This window comes from Paroedura picta, chromosome 11 (genome assembly GCF_049243985.1).
Source record: "Paroedura picta isolate Pp20150507F chromosome 11, Ppicta_v3.0, whole genome shotgun sequence".
Taxonomy (NCBI): Eukaryota; Metazoa; Chordata; class Lepidosauria; order Squamata; family Gekkonidae; genus Paroedura; species Paroedura picta.
The window spans coordinates 48,264,596-48,281,927 of NC_135379.1; the positions used below are offsets into that span (position 1 = coordinate 48,264,596).

General features: G+C 41.0%; 1 protein-coding gene across 1 annotated transcript in view; it reads left to right on the forward strand.

Moving 5' to 3' along the window:
• Positions 1–9,809, forward strand: part of CDK13 (cyclin dependent kinase 13) — a 33,998-nt gene extending 24,189 nt beyond the window's left edge. Inside the window, exons 8-14 of the mRNA XM_077302687.1 lie at positions 551–652; positions 745–822; positions 2,576–2,692; positions 3,821–3,952; positions 5,671–5,870; positions 6,484–7,038; positions 7,982–9,809. Coding sequence (XP_077158802.1) covers positions 551–652; positions 745–822; positions 2,576–2,692; positions 3,821–3,952; positions 5,671–5,870; positions 6,484–7,038; positions 7,982–8,832 — 2,035 coding nt within the window. The 3' untranslated portion in view covers positions 8,833–9,809. The remainder of the gene's footprint in view (positions 1–550; positions 653–744; positions 823–2,575; positions 2,693–3,820; positions 3,953–5,670; positions 5,871–6,483; positions 7,039–7,981) is intronic.
• Positions 9,810–17,332: the final 7,523 nt, after the last annotated feature.

The following is a 17,332-nucleotide window of genomic DNA, read 5'->3' on the forward strand; positions in this document are numbered from 1 at the left end:
TGGCAGTTTAATATATTCCATCAATGCTCAGTGTGAAGAATTTTATATTTATTTCATTGTAACCAACACTTATATGCCACTGAGTATTCTAAGGTGGTGTCTCTCATTCACAACACTAGCATGGAAAGGATCCCATTAAGAAATCTTTTGTTTCCTGTAAGTGCATAGAATAATTCAAATAAAAGATACAGGCCATACCAAATAATGTCTGAAAATTCCAGTTAAAAATAGCAGAAGTTAACCTCAAGATGTTGTGGACCCAGCCCTGTTCAGGACAGAGTTCTGTGTCTTAAGTTTCAAACTGACAGAGATTAAGGCCTTTGTTATAGGAGGAGCCTGCAAGGATGATTAGACGAATACTTTTAATTTCAAAAGACAGACTGTTTGTGTGCAGAAGGAAGCATGGCCCTAGTTGAGGGAGCTTAATTGTTCTTGTGCTACTTCAGTTATCCTCTGACTGATCAGGAGGCCTAAGTGATACTATTTCACTTCTGTTGAACCCCACAGTAATTCTGTTTGGGGAAAAATTCAGTTTTGCTTTCTCTTCCAGTCGACCCTATACCAACAAAGTTATCACACTGTGGTACCGTCCTCCTGAATTGTTGCTAGGTGAGGAACGATACACACCTGCCATTGATGTCTGGAGCTGCGGGTAAGACTTTTGATACAAAGAAAGTTATGAAACAATGTGTCACTGTGTAAGAACGCGCCCTGATGATGAAATTGCTGCATATTCTTTTACAGGTGCATACTGGGAGAACTGTTCACTAAAAAGCCAATATTTCAAGCAAATCAGGAACTTGCTCAGCTGGAGCTGATAAGGTCAGTTGTGTTGCCTAACACCAATTATCTAAGAGGTTTCCATTTTAAGCAAATCATCACCACCTTTTTATCCCAAGTTGCTTTTGAGAGGGCTGAGGTGATTTTCCCATCGCAAACTGCTAAGTGTGTTGGGAGAAAGGCCATTCTTTTTCTGCTATCTACGTGTTATTTAGCTTCTGAAGTAGCTATTGCGTAAAGTAGTTTTTTACGTTTTAGCAGCCCTTCTTATTTGGCAATGACAGCTTGCATTAGCCTTCTCTTCAAGTTGCCCCTCTCCAGGAGATCTGAATTTAGGTTTCAAATTCACCTTTGTGTGTAAGAGTACAAATTCCCTGTTGCTTCTTTATATCGAAATAAAATTCTATCTAAAAATAGTAATTTTAATCATAATCACTAGATGGCAACAGTGGATTAAAAATGTATTGGTTTTTCTGTATGTTCTCTTGCTCAAAACAGCTGGCGCACACCAGACCAGCTTAAAAACAGAAAGTATGTACATTATTAGCCAGCATAGCTTTTAATAATTTCATTAATGTGTCAATAGATATCTAACCAACCTTAAATGTTTACTGTAACTTTATTAATATTAATGGTTCTTACTGTAAAAAACTAGAGAAAAACTGGGAAGACTCGAGTTTTCAGATTATCTAAATGTGGGTTTCCTTTAGTACAGTGGTCCCCAACCTTTTTATCACCGGGGACCGGTCAACGCTTGACAATTTTACTGAGGCCTGGGGGGGAGGGTCGTCTTTTGCCGAGGGACGTCACCGCCACCTGAGCCCGCTGGCGCCCCTGACTTCTCGCTGTCTGCTGGGGAGGGGGTGCTGCCAGCAGCAGCTGCGCAGTGCCACGCCGAGGTGGAGCTCCAGCCATGGCGGCTGCCGGAGAACACCAAAGGTGAGCCAGCGGCAGAGTGGCAGGGCAGCCCCCGCGGCAGCAGCCGGGTAGGAGGACGAGGAGGAGCCGTGGTCCAGTCCTGACTGATGCACGGACTGGTCCCGGTCTCCGAACCAGGGGTTGGGGACCGTTGCTTTAGTATACTAGTTATTTCTGTTGCTCTTTTGGTCCTTCCTGCTGGCTCAAAAGGCATTAAAGATAGCTTAGATCAGATTGATTGAAAATCTTTGTACATTGATACAAATACACTTCATTGAACATTATCCTCACTGGTTTCAGCATTTCTAGGATCACAGTGTTAAATGCAGAAGAAAGAAACCACACACAAAAGCACTGGCATACTCTGTATGTTGATAGAACTGTGTGGAGTACTGAGCGTAGCAGACAATATCAGTGTGAAAGGATGATTCTTCCCTGTGGAAAACGATACTGGATTACCACTTAAATCTTATGGATTTTGTCATTTTCTCCTTGACATGTTCACATTTTTAATCAGAAGAAAAGATGCTTCTCACTTGGACATCACTGTTATCATGCCAAAAATCAAAACAGATTTCTACTCACTGGGATATTCACTCCAGATCACCTGTAATTACCCTGCATTAAATTAAGGGACATGGTCATCATTAAATGCTTGTTTGAATCTGCAGGGAATTATCTGAACCGTTAAGTGGGGGAAATTCAAAATTAATCGAAGGTGACACTTTTCTGTACATGTGAGGCCACCTACTGGAACTGTTCACTATGGCTGCTTCTAAAATCCAGTACTGGGAAACTGATGTTTTTGAGCTTAATGCCACATGGTGTCCCTGTAGCTGCATGCATTCATTGTTTGACTTTGGTGTTTTTCATATAGCCGCATTTGTGGGAGTCCTTGTCCTGCAGTATGGCCTGATGTGATAAAACTGGCATATTTCAACACCATGAAACCAAAGAAGCAGTACCGTCGAAGACTGAGAGAAGAATTTGCTTTGTAAGGAGTGAGCTATTTATCTGCAGTGTTTGTTCAGTTCAGGGGTTTGTTTGATCCCAAATTTGACTTCTGGATCCTGTGTGAGAATGTGATTCCAACTGTTCTGTTGATCTGTCTGCAAATAACAGGGCTTATGGCTAGGCATAGAGTCACTGTAAAAGACAGTATTGCTAGGAAAAGTTGAATGCAGCTAGAGAAGAGGAAGACTCACCATGCAATGGATGACCCAGTAAAGGAAGTCACGGCCCTCATTTTGCAAGCCCTGAGCATGGCCGTTAATGACAGGACATTTTGGAGGACATAGGGTTGCAACTCTAAAATTGCAAGTGACTATTCAGTTATTTTGAGACTGCCTACTAAAACAATGCTCCATTGTTTAGGCAAAGGCTGCTGGTGTTGTTTCTTGCACACCTGGCTTTCAAGTCAGAGAGGTTTGCAACTGGCATGTGAGAGCTCTGGGTCAGCCTACAGGTCCCCTGTAAGCTCAGGCAAGGCTAGCTAGTTTGGATGAGTAGCTGGGCACATGGAAGGCCACAAGGGCCTTCTTTGTTTGTAGCATGGGATGCCAGGGAGAAGATGGGCCTAGGACTTGCCTCCCTGACCTTTTCTGTGTGCAGGAGCATTCGAATGCATGAGCCCTTGCATGCAGCCAGTGATAGTCTGCTGGCAGCTTTATCACACTTCCTCTACTGGTTGTGAAAAGGGCACAATATTTTATTTTTAACTTGGCCTTTTTTACCTAATTGGAATTTGCTCTCATTAGAAGTTCAGAATTCTTGTTTGTGAATGTTGTTGTGTCATATCAGGTACTGCGGAATTTAAGACAGCTCTCTGTCTCTTCCTCCACTGCTTGTCCTTCACACCATCCCTGTGTGTCTACCCTTTACTGGGGACAGTAGTGTGCTGTGGGGAGAGAATGAAGTTTGCTCGTGCAAGTACTCCTTCACTCACACTATATAGCATCAAGCCAGTTTTCTGCCCAACCTTTCAGTCCACAGTTCTCAAGTATAATGGATGTAGGCAGAGACAAGAGTAGGGCTTTAAAAAGGTGTTGATAATCCAAACAAACAAACAAGTAACAAAGTATGGCATCTTTTCCTGGATTCACTTCTTTCATCCTCTTGACAGTATTCCTCCAGCTGCCCTAGACCTCTTTGATTACATGCTTGCTTTGGACCCCAGCAAGCGATGCACAGCTGAACAGGCTCTTCAGTGTGAATTTCTTCGAGATGTGGACCCTTCCAAGATGCCTCCGCCAGAGTGAGTATCCTCTCTTGAGCTTCTCTGTTACAAAAGGTTACAGCGGTTTGTCAGTACACGATACTAGTAGATCTTCAGTGGATTACACAGCTGTTATATGAGCATATGGGTTAATTTCCTAAAAGCCTACCAAGATTAATGGCCTGCATCCCAGTAAGAGGGTAGCTTCTTAGCATGCAGAAAGGAAATGCAGCTCATATCGCAGTAAGAATTTGTTCCAATTTTAATGCTAGTGTACTAGTAAGTAAAGTTTAGGATGCCGTATTAGGGTGGCAGTGCAGGGAAGCATCAAATCGTGCAAGTGTAAAATTAAAATATTACAGACATGCATAATATAAAATTATGAAGATAGGAAAATATGCTTAGTAACAGACATATGCTTAGTACATGTGTCTCAATAATCTGGTGCAGTTTGTTAAATGATGTATGTAAAGTCTCTGCTTGATCATAAAAGTATGGTCACGATGGCCTTCTTGGTTTAAAGGTGGCTTAGTCTAATATTAAAATACTATAGGAACTCATAAGTTCTTCAGAGTGTCTTCCTTGGCACCCAAGCACCTTTGTAAATAAAGGAAAGGGTAATTCTTAGTTGTAAGGTAAGAATGCGCCTTTAAAAATGCTTCTATATATTATGGAGAGAATTAAATGAAAAAGATGGTCTGCATGCAGTGCCTACCATTCTACAACTAAAGATAAGAGCATTGTCTAAAGCAGGCTTTCTCAACCAGGTTTCATGAAACTCTGGGGTTTTGTGATGGCCTTGGAAGAGTTTCCCAAATGGGAGAGAGTTAATTAATTTTTATTACATTTTTAAAATAAGTTAAACATTTAAAGGGTGATATGGCTCTCGTTAGAAGTTAACCCAACCACCCCTCCCAAAATGGCCACTGATCGGCCTGGAGGGAGTGGGAAGGGGAGGGGCCTGGGTGGGCATGTACACTGCAATGCTTCTCAACCACATTCTGCATGACTGTGCCACTTCTGAGGTTTCTCGAAGCCTGAAGAATATTTCAGGGGTTTCTCAATGTTAAAAATGTTGAGACAGACTGGTCTAAAGTCCTTTAATGCAGTGGTCCCCAACCTTTTTATCATCCACTTGCTTTCCCGCCGGTGCCCCTAACTTCCCGCCGTCCACTGGGGGGCGCTGCCTGCAGCAGCTGCGCAGTGCCACGCTGAGGGGGAGCCCCAGCCATGGCAGCCGCTGGAGACCACCAAAGGTGAGCTGGCGGCAGAGCAGCCCCCGAGGCAACAGCCGGGTAGGAGGACGAGGAGGAGCCGCGGTCCGGTACTGATTGATCCACGGACCGGTACCGGTTGGGGACCACTGCTTGAATGTATCCCCAATCCACAAAGAACTGGTAAAATCATGGCATGCTCAGAGGGATCATTTAATTCTTGGACTATCCAATTAAGAGATCAAGGATCAGCAGAGCTTGGCACCCGTATCAGTGCCCCCTGGATGCTTTGAACCATAGAGACCTATCTGATAGGCAGATCCATGCATGCTTAAACGGAAGATTTTCGATGCACAACAGTTACAACGAAGTGCAAGTTTGTTTTCTTGAGAGGCAATAGTGTCAGATAGTTGCATTCCTTTCCTTTAACAAAGAGAAAGACATTGGAAGCCTATGCTGTGAGCCCGCGAGGGCTCTTTTGTTTTGGTTATGAAGTTTAGCTAAATCCAGGATATTATAAAATAATAAATGTTTTTGTTACAGCCTTCCTTTATGGCAGGATTGTCATGAGTTATGGAGTAAGAAACGCAGAAGGCAGAAGCAGATGGGTATGAATGATGATGCCTCTAAAATTCCAAGAAAAGATTTGTCCTTAGGCATGGATGACAGCAGAGCCAACACCCCTCAGGGCATGCAGACCTCTTCTCAGCTGAAAATGCAGGGCAACTCTACCATGGCACTTGGTCAGTAATTCTCGTTTTTCTTCATTGCATGCACCTTTTCAAGTATATTACTGGGTAATTCCTTAGTTAGGCTTTTGCAGAGGGAATAATACAGTCTGCTAGCTACATTTTACGTATGATACTGCTATGTGTAATTTTTTTTAAGGATTAGAGCATTTGTGAGGGTCAAATTTGCTTATCCCAGGATACTTTTGTGATTTTTTTAAACAGTGAATCCTTTAGGTTCAAGTATCTTGGGCATCCATACTTTTCAGTTCCAAATATCATTTCTTTTTAGTCCTTGAGAATAGGAATGTGTACTTTGCAGACCAGCAAACATTGGAGGAGTTTTTCTAAGTATTATAGCTGTAAAGAAAACTAATCCATTCAAATGTGGCGGCCCCTTTAATCTGTGGACTTAAGTACATAGAACTCATTTTCGGGGTCCTAGGTCATTTTTCTCAGTTACACGTAAATAACTTTTCCTAGCATAGCTTGCAAACATACTTTCTCCTATCGCTATTGCTAGAAACCTGTGTGATCTGGTAAGTTAATTAAAGCATCTAATGATCAGAACATTTTGGCTTGAGCCTTAAATAGAAGCACACTAAATGCTTTTCTTGTTTGTCTTTAGCAAAAGGAGGCAGCGGACAGCCATTAAATCAAAACGAAGTAGCTATTATCCTAAACCTGCTTCAGTCTAAAACCAGTGTTAACATGGCACAGTTTGCTCAAGTACTGAACATTAAGGTGAATCCAGAAACAGAGCAACAGCTCAATAAAATAAACCTTCCAGCTGGCCTTTTGGAAACAGGAGAGAAACAGCCAGAGCCACAGCAGCTGCAGCCACAGCCTCCCTCGCCAGACCAGGAACCTGTAAAACAACCGGTGGCCCCTCTGCCTTCTGTGCAGCCCACCCAGCTGACCCAAGCAAAGGCTGAGACTGAGGTCACTCAGGCGGCTGTGCAGAGTGCCTTTGCTGTTTTGTTATCTCAGTTACTAAAGACTCAACAAGTGAAGCAAAAAGAAAATGTGCTGGAAGAGAAGGAGAATGGGTCAGGAAATGAAATGGCATTGCATCCCAGGCAACCTCCAGAGCCAAGTACACCTGCATCTAGCAACTGGGAAGGTGCAGAATCTCCAGCATCCATTTATCCCCATCTTATCAAATCATTATATGCGTGTGCAGGTATGATGGTCTTTGTTTCTGCTGCTTCTAGATGTGCCCCACCTATAAGCTTGACAAGCTAAGAGTAAGATAAAAGGTAAAGGTAAAGGTATCCCCTGTGCAAGCACTGGGTCATGTCTGACCCTTGGGGTGACGCCCTCTAGCGTTTTCTTGGCAGTGACGCCCTCTAGCGTTTTCTTGGCAGACTCGATATGGGGTAGTTTGCCAGTGCCTTCCCCAGTCATTACCGTTTACCCCCCAGTAAGCTGGGTACTCATTTTACCGACCTCGGAAGGATGGAAGGCTGAGTCAACCTTGAGCCGGCTGCTGGGATTGAACTCCCAGCCTCATGGGCAGAGCTTTCAGACTGCATGTCTGCTGCCTTACCACTCTGCGCCACAAGAGGCTCTTAAGAGTAAGATACAAAGAGCTAATTAAAGTTAGCCCAAAGGCATGTGCTCACTGAGTGAGAATTTTTCTACTATGAGCCTCATGCCACATTTCAAGTTCTTTTTGAATCTTTCTCCACTTCCGTAAATGGCTTGGAATGCATTGTAGGCATCCAAACCAAGGACCCACCAAAATCCCATGTCCAAAGAACCCTTGGACATGGGGATCTAGTTGAACAGGCTATCAGATCTCAGCCACTGAGTTGTGTAATTTCTTATCATCATCATTATAAATAATGTGTACATTGTGATGAGTGGCAAGGCGTTCAAATGTCTGCAAAGAACAAGTCCTTGGGAAGAAAAGTCTTATTTTAATATCTGAATTTTTGTGTCCAGCTTTCCCTGCTTGCAATAATGTGAGATGATCATGTTGTTACTGATATAATAGATAATGTACAGTAGGCTTTCCTAACTGGAAGTGAAGGCTGACATCATGGCAACAAGTATAATATATGGTTTGTTGCATGGATTCCTTCTTACACGTCTCACTCTAATGCCTTTTGAAATCCATTTAGGACAAGAGGAGTTGGTTAGGCAACCTGAGATGAGGCCTCAGACACCAGAGGAAAGACCTCGCATCTTGCCCCCAGATCAGCGGCCTCCTGAGCCGCCAGAACCACCACCTGTCACAGAAGAAGACCTTGATTATCGGACAGGAAACCAACACTTGGCTTCTGTTAGTGTCTCTTCAGGGATGGATCCTCATGCTGGAGTGAAAGCAGCTCTTCTACAGCTGCTAGCTCATCATCAGGCTCAAACAACCACTGAGACGCCAACAACGTCTGCTGTGGATTTCCAGTCAAGAGACTCCTTTTTAGCAGCTCCAGACTATAAGGAAAGTTTTGCATCCTCTACATTCTCTTCTGCGCACTATGGTAGTAGTGATGGATTAGGAAGTGGGTCATCTGGTGCACTAGAAAGGGGAAATTTTGTTGGCAATTCAGAAATTCAGTCCTTGGAGAACTACAGCACTGCTTCATCTCACCCTAGTAGTGCCCCTCCGCCTCCTGCCTTCTCAGAACCATTTCATAGCTCAGTAACTGGTTATGGAGACATTTACCTCAACACTCGTCCCATGCTATTTAGTGGTGATAAGGACCATCGATTTGAATATAGCCATGGTCCGATCGCAGTTCTGGGTAATAGTGGTGACAGTTCTGCAGGGTCAGATAGTACTCATTCTTTGTCCACAAAGATGCAGAACTATTGCTATGGAAGTAATTTACAAGAGCCCCCTGGCAGCATCAGCCACCTGCATGGACAAACTTGGACTTCTCCCGTCCAGGGCCCCGGATATTCACAAGGATACAGGGGACATATTGGCACATCAACAGTCAGAGGTCGAGGCAGAGGATTGCCCTATTGAGCTTCTATTTTTTTCCTCCCCTTTCCCCCTCAGGCACATTGTTTTTACCTGGAAAGACTTTGTAGCTGTGATTTCAAAGCAGCATCCAACAGACTTGAATAATGTTAATTCAACAGCTTTATTTTTATGTGGAAAAGGGTCTTGCGTACAACAGGAAATTGCTTACGATTCATGCTGTTCTGAGAAACCAGATAATTGATTGTACATCTTTGCAAATTCTAGCTATAAATTTTATATTTTGGCAGTTTTAAGTCAATGCTAAATTTAGGGACATCAGCTTTTTATGGCACTCTTGTCAGTTCTGAACTATGCACACACTTGTGCTCTTTTTGTAAGTTTGGACCAACTTTTATGTAAAGATTTTACAACAATCAAAGCAGGGCACTGATTTATTTGGTATTTCTTTTTACAAAACTACCTTTACTCAAAAAGTCACTGTCAGTCTTTGCACTGCTTTCAGTGTTATCTGTGGAAGGTGTTCTTTGTGCTCATTTCAGACAATAAAACACAGTCTCTCTTGATACAACAGTTTTATACATATTTTGGCATTGATTTGATTTACTTCAGAGTCAGTCATTCATCTAGTAAATTATCCTGTCCATCTTCCCAGTGCTTGTATAAAAACTGTTTTACTTGAATGGTAAGTGCCTTAACAATGTAAGCTTAAGGTCTGAAGAACATTTCATTAAATTAAAAACACTGTTTAAAAGGTACTTTGTAGTTTAATACAAAGATGTAATATTTACACTACGTTGATAGTAATATATGGACAGATGGGATAGATGGCATTTTTATGGATTCTCACATGCCATTGTTGTAGGTGAGTCCAATTAAGAAACGTAGCCTTCTTTTTCCTCAAATTACCATCCCTTACTAAAATGAGAGTGTGGACAAATAAGGAAAGGTAGGTTTGCTTCAGTTTTCTGTAAGAGCTTGTTCAAATTACTTTACCAAATAAAATTTAGTGTCCTGTTTTATTCAGTCTTATTATTATTTTAAAAGGAGCAGCATTTTGTTACACATCAAGTTACAGTTCTGTGTTGGAAAATTGCTATTCTCCAAATAATGTAACTAAAGTTACATAACCAGCAAATATTGGAACAGAAGCATAAGCAGCAGTTAAATTTTTGGAAACTTGGAGTGTGCCAACCCGTTCTGTATTAGATTATTCCACTGATAACTTGTTGCTTAATTTGGATGTTTTGGAAAATTCCATCACATGTCCAACTTTAAAAGCAAAAATGGTTCCAGAAAGTATCACTGTGGCTCTTTAATGATGATGCTCTCTCCAGAATTATAAACTTGTTTTGTGAGAATGTCTTGCGTGCAGCGTTAGGGCAATTGGGTTATGTTTTCCATGTACTGAAATGTTTTTAAATGCCCATATTGGAAAAAGTTTCCCAACTGATTATCCAGTTGACAAGCTAGTGCATATGTAGCTATTTTTAAAACATGTAATGTTTCTATTAACTAAACCAACTGTAGTCTTCTTGACAGTGACTTGAATCTTACAGAAACAAGCCGAACACGGTCTGCTTTCACTTCTTCCTGATATTGCATTGTAGGGTGTCAGTTCTGTTTAAACTTCCCTGTAAATGACATTATGTCATCCTCAGTATCATTTAGAGAACCCTGACTGAAAATAAAAGGAGCTAAACTGGAAGAAAATGTCATCTGAACAGCTTGTGTTGGCATTTCATATCATTCATTTTGTACTCTTCCTGCGTAAAATAAGTTTCAAGCCCACTTAAGAGAGCAACATCAGTTTGTAGCTCTTAGCTAAAATTAAAACTCAAGAGAAACAGATTTGGGAGAAAAGCATATGGCTAGTATCCAAAGTGTGTATGTCTGTCCTGCAGCATTCATGACTTTTTCTGACTGCAGTTTTGCATTACGTTGGATGGAAGCAGCTTCGGGTGGTTTCCTGAGTTCCTCTGGTGAGTTTTCCTTAGGTACTAAGGCTCATGGAAAAGGGAATTTCAGAATGCATGCAAATCCTCTGTCTTTAGTTTTTTGACTCCTTCAATTATAGAAAACTGCAGAGATAAAAGGGAATTTTATATTGGCAAGGCTTCCAATGGCAGGTATCAATAGTGTCTTTACACTATTACACTATTAAATGGCAATCTCGCTTTAAAAAAAGTTCAAGGATCTTCTAAGCAGTGAGCCTAATTCTTTTGAATGATCTCTCATATCTGTAGGAGACCAGAGGAGAGTGGTGCACTAGCAATGATGGGATTAAGATTAATGACCTTCAAGTTACATAAACCAACTATGGAAAGGTCTTTTCATACAGTGAATCTGAATATCTCTGGTTCAAAATCTAGTCAGATATTTATTTTAATGTCCTTGCAAGTTTCTCAGTCTTCAGAAGGCAGGTAAGTGAAACAGTGCACTGTAAGAAGCAACCAAAAACAAATGCTAAAGCTTTCAACACAAGAAAGCCACCTTTTCTGTCTTCAAGGTAAGTGTCCTTAGATATTTATGAGCACATTGAATGTACTGATTGGAATGAAAGCCCTTAGCTTTCAAATTAACTTATACTGAAGAATGTAGGTTTGTAGCGCCTTAGAAAAACAGCTGACATGAAAATTGGGTCTATTATAGCAGGTTTCACAATGAGTTTTTGATAGTTATAAACCCTACTGATAAGGCTTGAAGTTGCTTCATTCTTTCATTGGGTTGGATTGTACTTTTATATGCTATTAAAGGCTTGTTGTTGTTGTCATTGGGTTGGATTCACTGGTTCCCTCCCAAATAAGAAATCTGATGGGAGAAAAAGACTGTCCACTGTTTCATGCTTTTATAAGCCAAAGGGAAACACTGGGTCTAATCCAATGTCAATGAAAAGCATGAAGCAACACTGATTATTTATAGTTCCAATATTTTAACTCAAGACTCAAAGTAATACAATTAAGAAATTGTTTACATCCTTGGTTAGTTGAACACTTGACTCAGACTCAACATGTTTCCTTTTAGCTTGCTTTGAACATGGCCTCAATGGTTGCTTTGTCCATTTCAAAATCTTTTAGCTCAGGATCTTCATGGTGGTTATACAGACTATACTTTCTGTTAGCCATCAGCTAACAGCTTGCAGTAATAAGATGCTATAACATTAGCCAAAGAAAATTAAACCTAACAGGAAACTGAAGAACAAAACAAGTTTAGATATATACATGCCAATGCTTTAAACTAGTGTTTACCTTTTAAAAAAAGAATATTATAAATACAAGTTTCATATGTATCTTCCGTTCAATAGATTTAAAAGGAAATTGGGAAATTGTTCTTGTCTTAATGCTAAGACTAGCTTTTGTGTCGAAGCATTAGATGCAGGAATCTAAATAAATAAAAGGTTGGTAGCAGGTAGTTTTCTGTAGGGCTGTCACCAAAGTTTGGCAAAACTAAATATGGTTTTACATTCAAAAGTAAATTGAATTGTGGTCCAAAGTTCCTTGTTTAAATAAAAACTGGTGGAATGTGAATGAGCCTGTTTGGCTAATACTTAAGAAATTATATGAAGGTGCAAAATGATAGAACATACAGAAATGGAAAGGGGCTGTGGCATTAAGTACAATAAAGTCAACATCGTTAAAATGCTGTGTACTTTTGTTGGATGTAGTTTCTATTCTTAAGGAGCACAGTATATTTTAGAATGCCAAATTTGACTTTGAAGCTTTGACTATTTAATTGGCTGTGTAGCTGTAATGAGTTTATTAGTTAATAAAAATGCTATAAAAACGTGAAAAGTTTTTAGCATTGTTTCCCCTTAACTGGAAGCACTTTACAAGTAAAGTTTGCATGTTTTATAAAGAGGACTGTAAAGCGGGGGTCATCAGCCACTGGGCCACAGCTGGTAATGGACCACGAAAGCCTTGGCACAGGGCTGGCGGTGGCTGCGCCTCCTTCCCCCCCTCGCAGCGAGAAGCTCGCTTCAGCGGCCGCTTCACTTGCGGCCCAGCAAGCACTGTGCTGCAGGGGGGGGGGAGAGGGAGGCACCACTGCCGGCACGCCGGCGGGTTCAAACGTGCATGCATGGTGCCCGGGCCTCGCTCTCCCCCCACCCCCGCTGGCCAGTCCCCAGACTTAAAAAGGTTGGGAGCCGCTGCTGTAAAGCATTGGAGCCTTTATTAATGAATTCTAACAATTTTTTTGTGTCAAACGGAATTTTACAAATAATACAGCAAAGCCAATTTTAGTGCAAGTATACGTGGGTAGAATTGTTTCTGTATGTGTACCACCCCATAACTAGTATCTCTACAGTGGACTTGCTGTTTTGGACTTGCTGGTTTTTCCCCCTGTTAAAGACATATGAGGCATTAAAGACTCCCTCACAATTAAGTTTTACTATGGTGATATTATTTTGTCCCAAACAATATAATATGGAATAACAGGTCCTTTTAGGTTATTGTAAAGTAACTAATCTGAGTCAGCTGTCCAAACAATTGGCTTCACTGGAAAACATTTCCCTTAACCTAAACAGACATACTTGCTTGGAAAAGAAAAACCATCCATCAACTACCAAAAAAGTTAGTTATGATTAATTTTGAAACAGGTTTGGAATATCACAACATATCTGCATTCTCTCACCACAAGCAGATTGTTTGATAGTTTACTACCCCAAAATACACTGGAACTTGGGATACCTTTAATTTTTCATTTCTGTTTAAAAGCCGTCAAAACAAACAGCTGTTCTATTTATTTGTATTCAAGTACTTGTAGCAAATCATCTGTCTTGATTTGAATAACGGGGAAAGGTTTCTGACTTTTAGTGTGTTAGGCAGATTCACTCCTTCAAGAGATTCTTGAAAGGCCAAAGGTATGCTATTTCCTACATAGTTATAGTCTTACTGCATACTTTTTTGGCAGTTGTTTGTTATGCCTGATATCAACAGTGTACTGCAAGTCTATTCACACACCTAGTTAAGAAATCTGACATGGTCTTGTTGACTAAAAGCTTAGAGATTTAAAAGGAAATGCTCACAGGAAAGGAGGCCCAATACCTAGATCTGCCATTTCAATGCTTAATGTAAATCAGATGTCACAGTGAAATATGAAATGCCAAACAGACCTAAATCGCAAAAAGATCATGAAGTCTTCTCATAGAATGGCAAAATTAATATTTCAAATTCCAAAGGAATAAGGTTTAGCAGTTCAGTACCCTAAACACTTTAGTTATTGTATGTCATATAGATAATATTAAAATTGCTCTGTCGAGATAAACTGAAAAGATGATGCATGAGATAATTCATAATTTGGCTGTAACATTCAAAGCCACAGGAAAACTTTATGAACAGATTTTTGAGTAGTGTCATTAAGCCTAAGCTTGCTTTAAACCAAGTACTTAGTATATTTAGCATATTTCTTATCAAATTAAGAATACAAGTATCTTTGTTTTCTACAAGCAGTGTTGCAAGTACAACCAATCCTATAAGAGTGTGCTGTACTCAGTCTTAGCAGAAATATCTTTGTTCTTGCCATTTGAAAGACAGGAAAAAATAAAAGCTGAAAACAAAATAAAAATTTGATGTAAGGAATGTAAATTGGTCCAGTTGTGTGTATAACAGAATATATGGATATCAAGTTGTATTTTACAACTTTGAAAATGGGGAATTCTTCAAAAGCACATACACATTAAAATGAACAAAATTTGTGAGCATCTGCAGCATACATAGGAATTATTTCATGCTGAATATTATGCTAGAAGTCTTCAACAGAACATTCTTAGTGAGCAAAGCTTTGTCCCAAAAAACATTTCATAAGTTCCCAAAGAAAAATTGGTTTTCCCCCAGTGCTCCCTTAAATTTCCCGATTTGTTTTGGGAAAAATCAAAGTTGCAGGGAAGAGAGCTGAGAATGCCATTTTTGTCAGCTTACCATTTTTGTCAGCTTTCTAGAATCATATTTTTAAGAGGCAGTATACTTGGCTTTCAAGGAATTATGCATCTTAGCCAGCTGTCTGAAGTTAATCAAGTTAAGCTGTCAAATATATGCATTATGAAACAACTTTGCCCCAAGCATGATCTCGCTGGTTTGCCAGACAGATTATCTTCTGTTACAGGCCTTGAGCATGTTTTATGACCAATAACTGCATGTCAGATGGCTATATGGCAGAAATGCCATGTTCTGTCTTGATGTAGCTGAACAGCTTTAACAATATGATGTAAATCCACTTGGTTCAAATCAGGCTAAATGTGCTGAATTGTATTTTCTTGAACGTGATCAAATGACTGTTTCTGTATCATTACAACTGTTAAGGCTCATTGCTTCTCTGTGTTCTCTCTGTCCTGCAAGGATGTTAAGCATGATCTCTTGCTTAAAGGACAAGGCAGACATGCGATTCAACATAGTATGACTTTTATTAAAAATCCATACATCATTAGGCTAGAAGCTATTGGGCCAGTCAGTGTTGTTCAATGTGACATAGAACATGGAGTCATTAGTAATTTTGAACTGAAAATGGGGCAGACCTCCGGTAATCTCCACATCTGGCCACCAACTAAAATCCCTGGTGTCCTTTATTTATTTTATTTATTTATTTAGATTAGATTTCTATACCACCCATTTCTTTGCAGCTCTGGGCAGTTTACACAGAACATTGTAACTTGCATGAAACATTATGTAGACTAGAACATCAAAACAACTTTTAAAAACATCGAAGATTACAAAACCACAATTATAATAATTAACAGTAACTTTGGGAGAGTCATGGGCAGGAGTCTGGGGGGACCAGCAGGTGTTCTGAGTCAGTTGGCCTCAAGCAAATGCCTGGTGGAAGAGCCCCCTCTTGCAGGCCCTGCGGAACTGTGGAAGTTCGGGCAGGGCTCTGATCTCCTCAGGGAGCTCGTTCCACCAGGTGGGGGCCAGGACCGCGAAGGCTCTGGCCCTTGTTGAGGTCCGACGCGCTTCTCTGGGGCCAGGGATCCGCAGCCAGTTGGAGGTGACAGAGCATAAGACTCTTTGGGGGGTATAGGCAGGAAGGCGATCTCTCAGATACACTGGGCCCAAACCGCGTATGGCCTTAAAGGTGATTACCAGAACCTTAAGCTTAATCTGGAATTCAACTGAGAGCCAGCCAAGTTGTTGGGAGTGCCGGCCGGATGTGGGATCTCCATGTTTTAGTGAGAATCCTGGCCGCAGCATTCTGTACCAGTTGTAGTTTCCGGATCAAGGATGAGGGTAGGCCTGCATAGAGCGAGTTCATAGAATCATAGAGTTGGAAGGGGCCATACAGGCCATCAAGTCCAACCCCCTGCTCAACGCAGGATCAGCCCTAAGCATCCTAAAGCATCCAAGAAAAGTGTGTATCCAACCTTTGCTTGGAGACTGCCAGTGAGGGGAAGCTCACCACTTCCTTAGGCAGCCTATTCCACTGCTGAACTACTCTGACTGTGAAAATTTTTTTCCTGATATCTAGCCTATATCGTTGTACTTGTAGTTTAAACCCATTACTGCACGTCCTTTCCTCTGCAGCCAATGGGAACAGCATCCTGCCCTCCCCCAAGTGACAACCTTTCAAATACTGAAAGAGGGCTATCATGTTGCAGAAGTCCAGCCTAGAGGTGACCGTCACATGGATCACTGTGGCTAGGTGTTCTGGGTCCAGGTAGGGTGCTAGTAGCTTGGCTTGGCGGAGGTGGTAGATGCTTAGTCAAATGTGATCAGATGCCTAGTCAAATGATCAATGAGGATCATTTGAACACTTCTTGGAACATTTTTCTTTCTAATTTGCTACATTCATATTTATTTATTGGATTTATAGCCCACCGCTCACGGGAACTGGCTTGTGGTGGGTTACACAACAGTCCATACAATATAATATAATAAAATCCCTTAAAAGTGAACCTCGTTGGACCTCCTTCTCCACCCCCTTTAGTAGTGGGGGTGGGAATGGGATTTTTCCGCCATGTTGGAGGTATTTGAAGTGTTTTAATGGGAGTTCTAATGGCTTTTTTAAAGACATTGTGACCCGCCACGAGCTAGTTAGGGAGTGGTGGGGAATAAATTGAATAATAATAATAATAATAATAATAATAATAATAATAATAATAATAATAATAATAATAATACCCCCATTAACCCCCAATTTCTAATACAACAATATAAACTTCCATTGATGGCAACTGTAGTCACACATTTAAGGCAAACCCTTAAGAAGGCGGCATGGGGGGACCAAGAGCATTGTTTGTGATAATCGATGGCTTTAAGCCAGTGCAATGGAGAAGACCACCTCCAAAAGTGCAATAATACACACCATTGTCCAAACTGACTCATTCAGATGGTTCATGCCCTTGCAAGAGGTTACTTATTCCATGCAAAGGGGAGGCATTCCACCAGGTTTCCTAAATTTTCATCAATGTCATTCGAGATCACCATAAGTTGTCCAGATCTCCAGAGCTCTTTGTCCTGTCATGTTGCAAGCACAGGAAGAGAGTCACAAGTGAGCAAGACTGAGGGACTGTTCAGCTGAAATGACAGTGAGGGTAAGGCCAGAAAGTTGATTG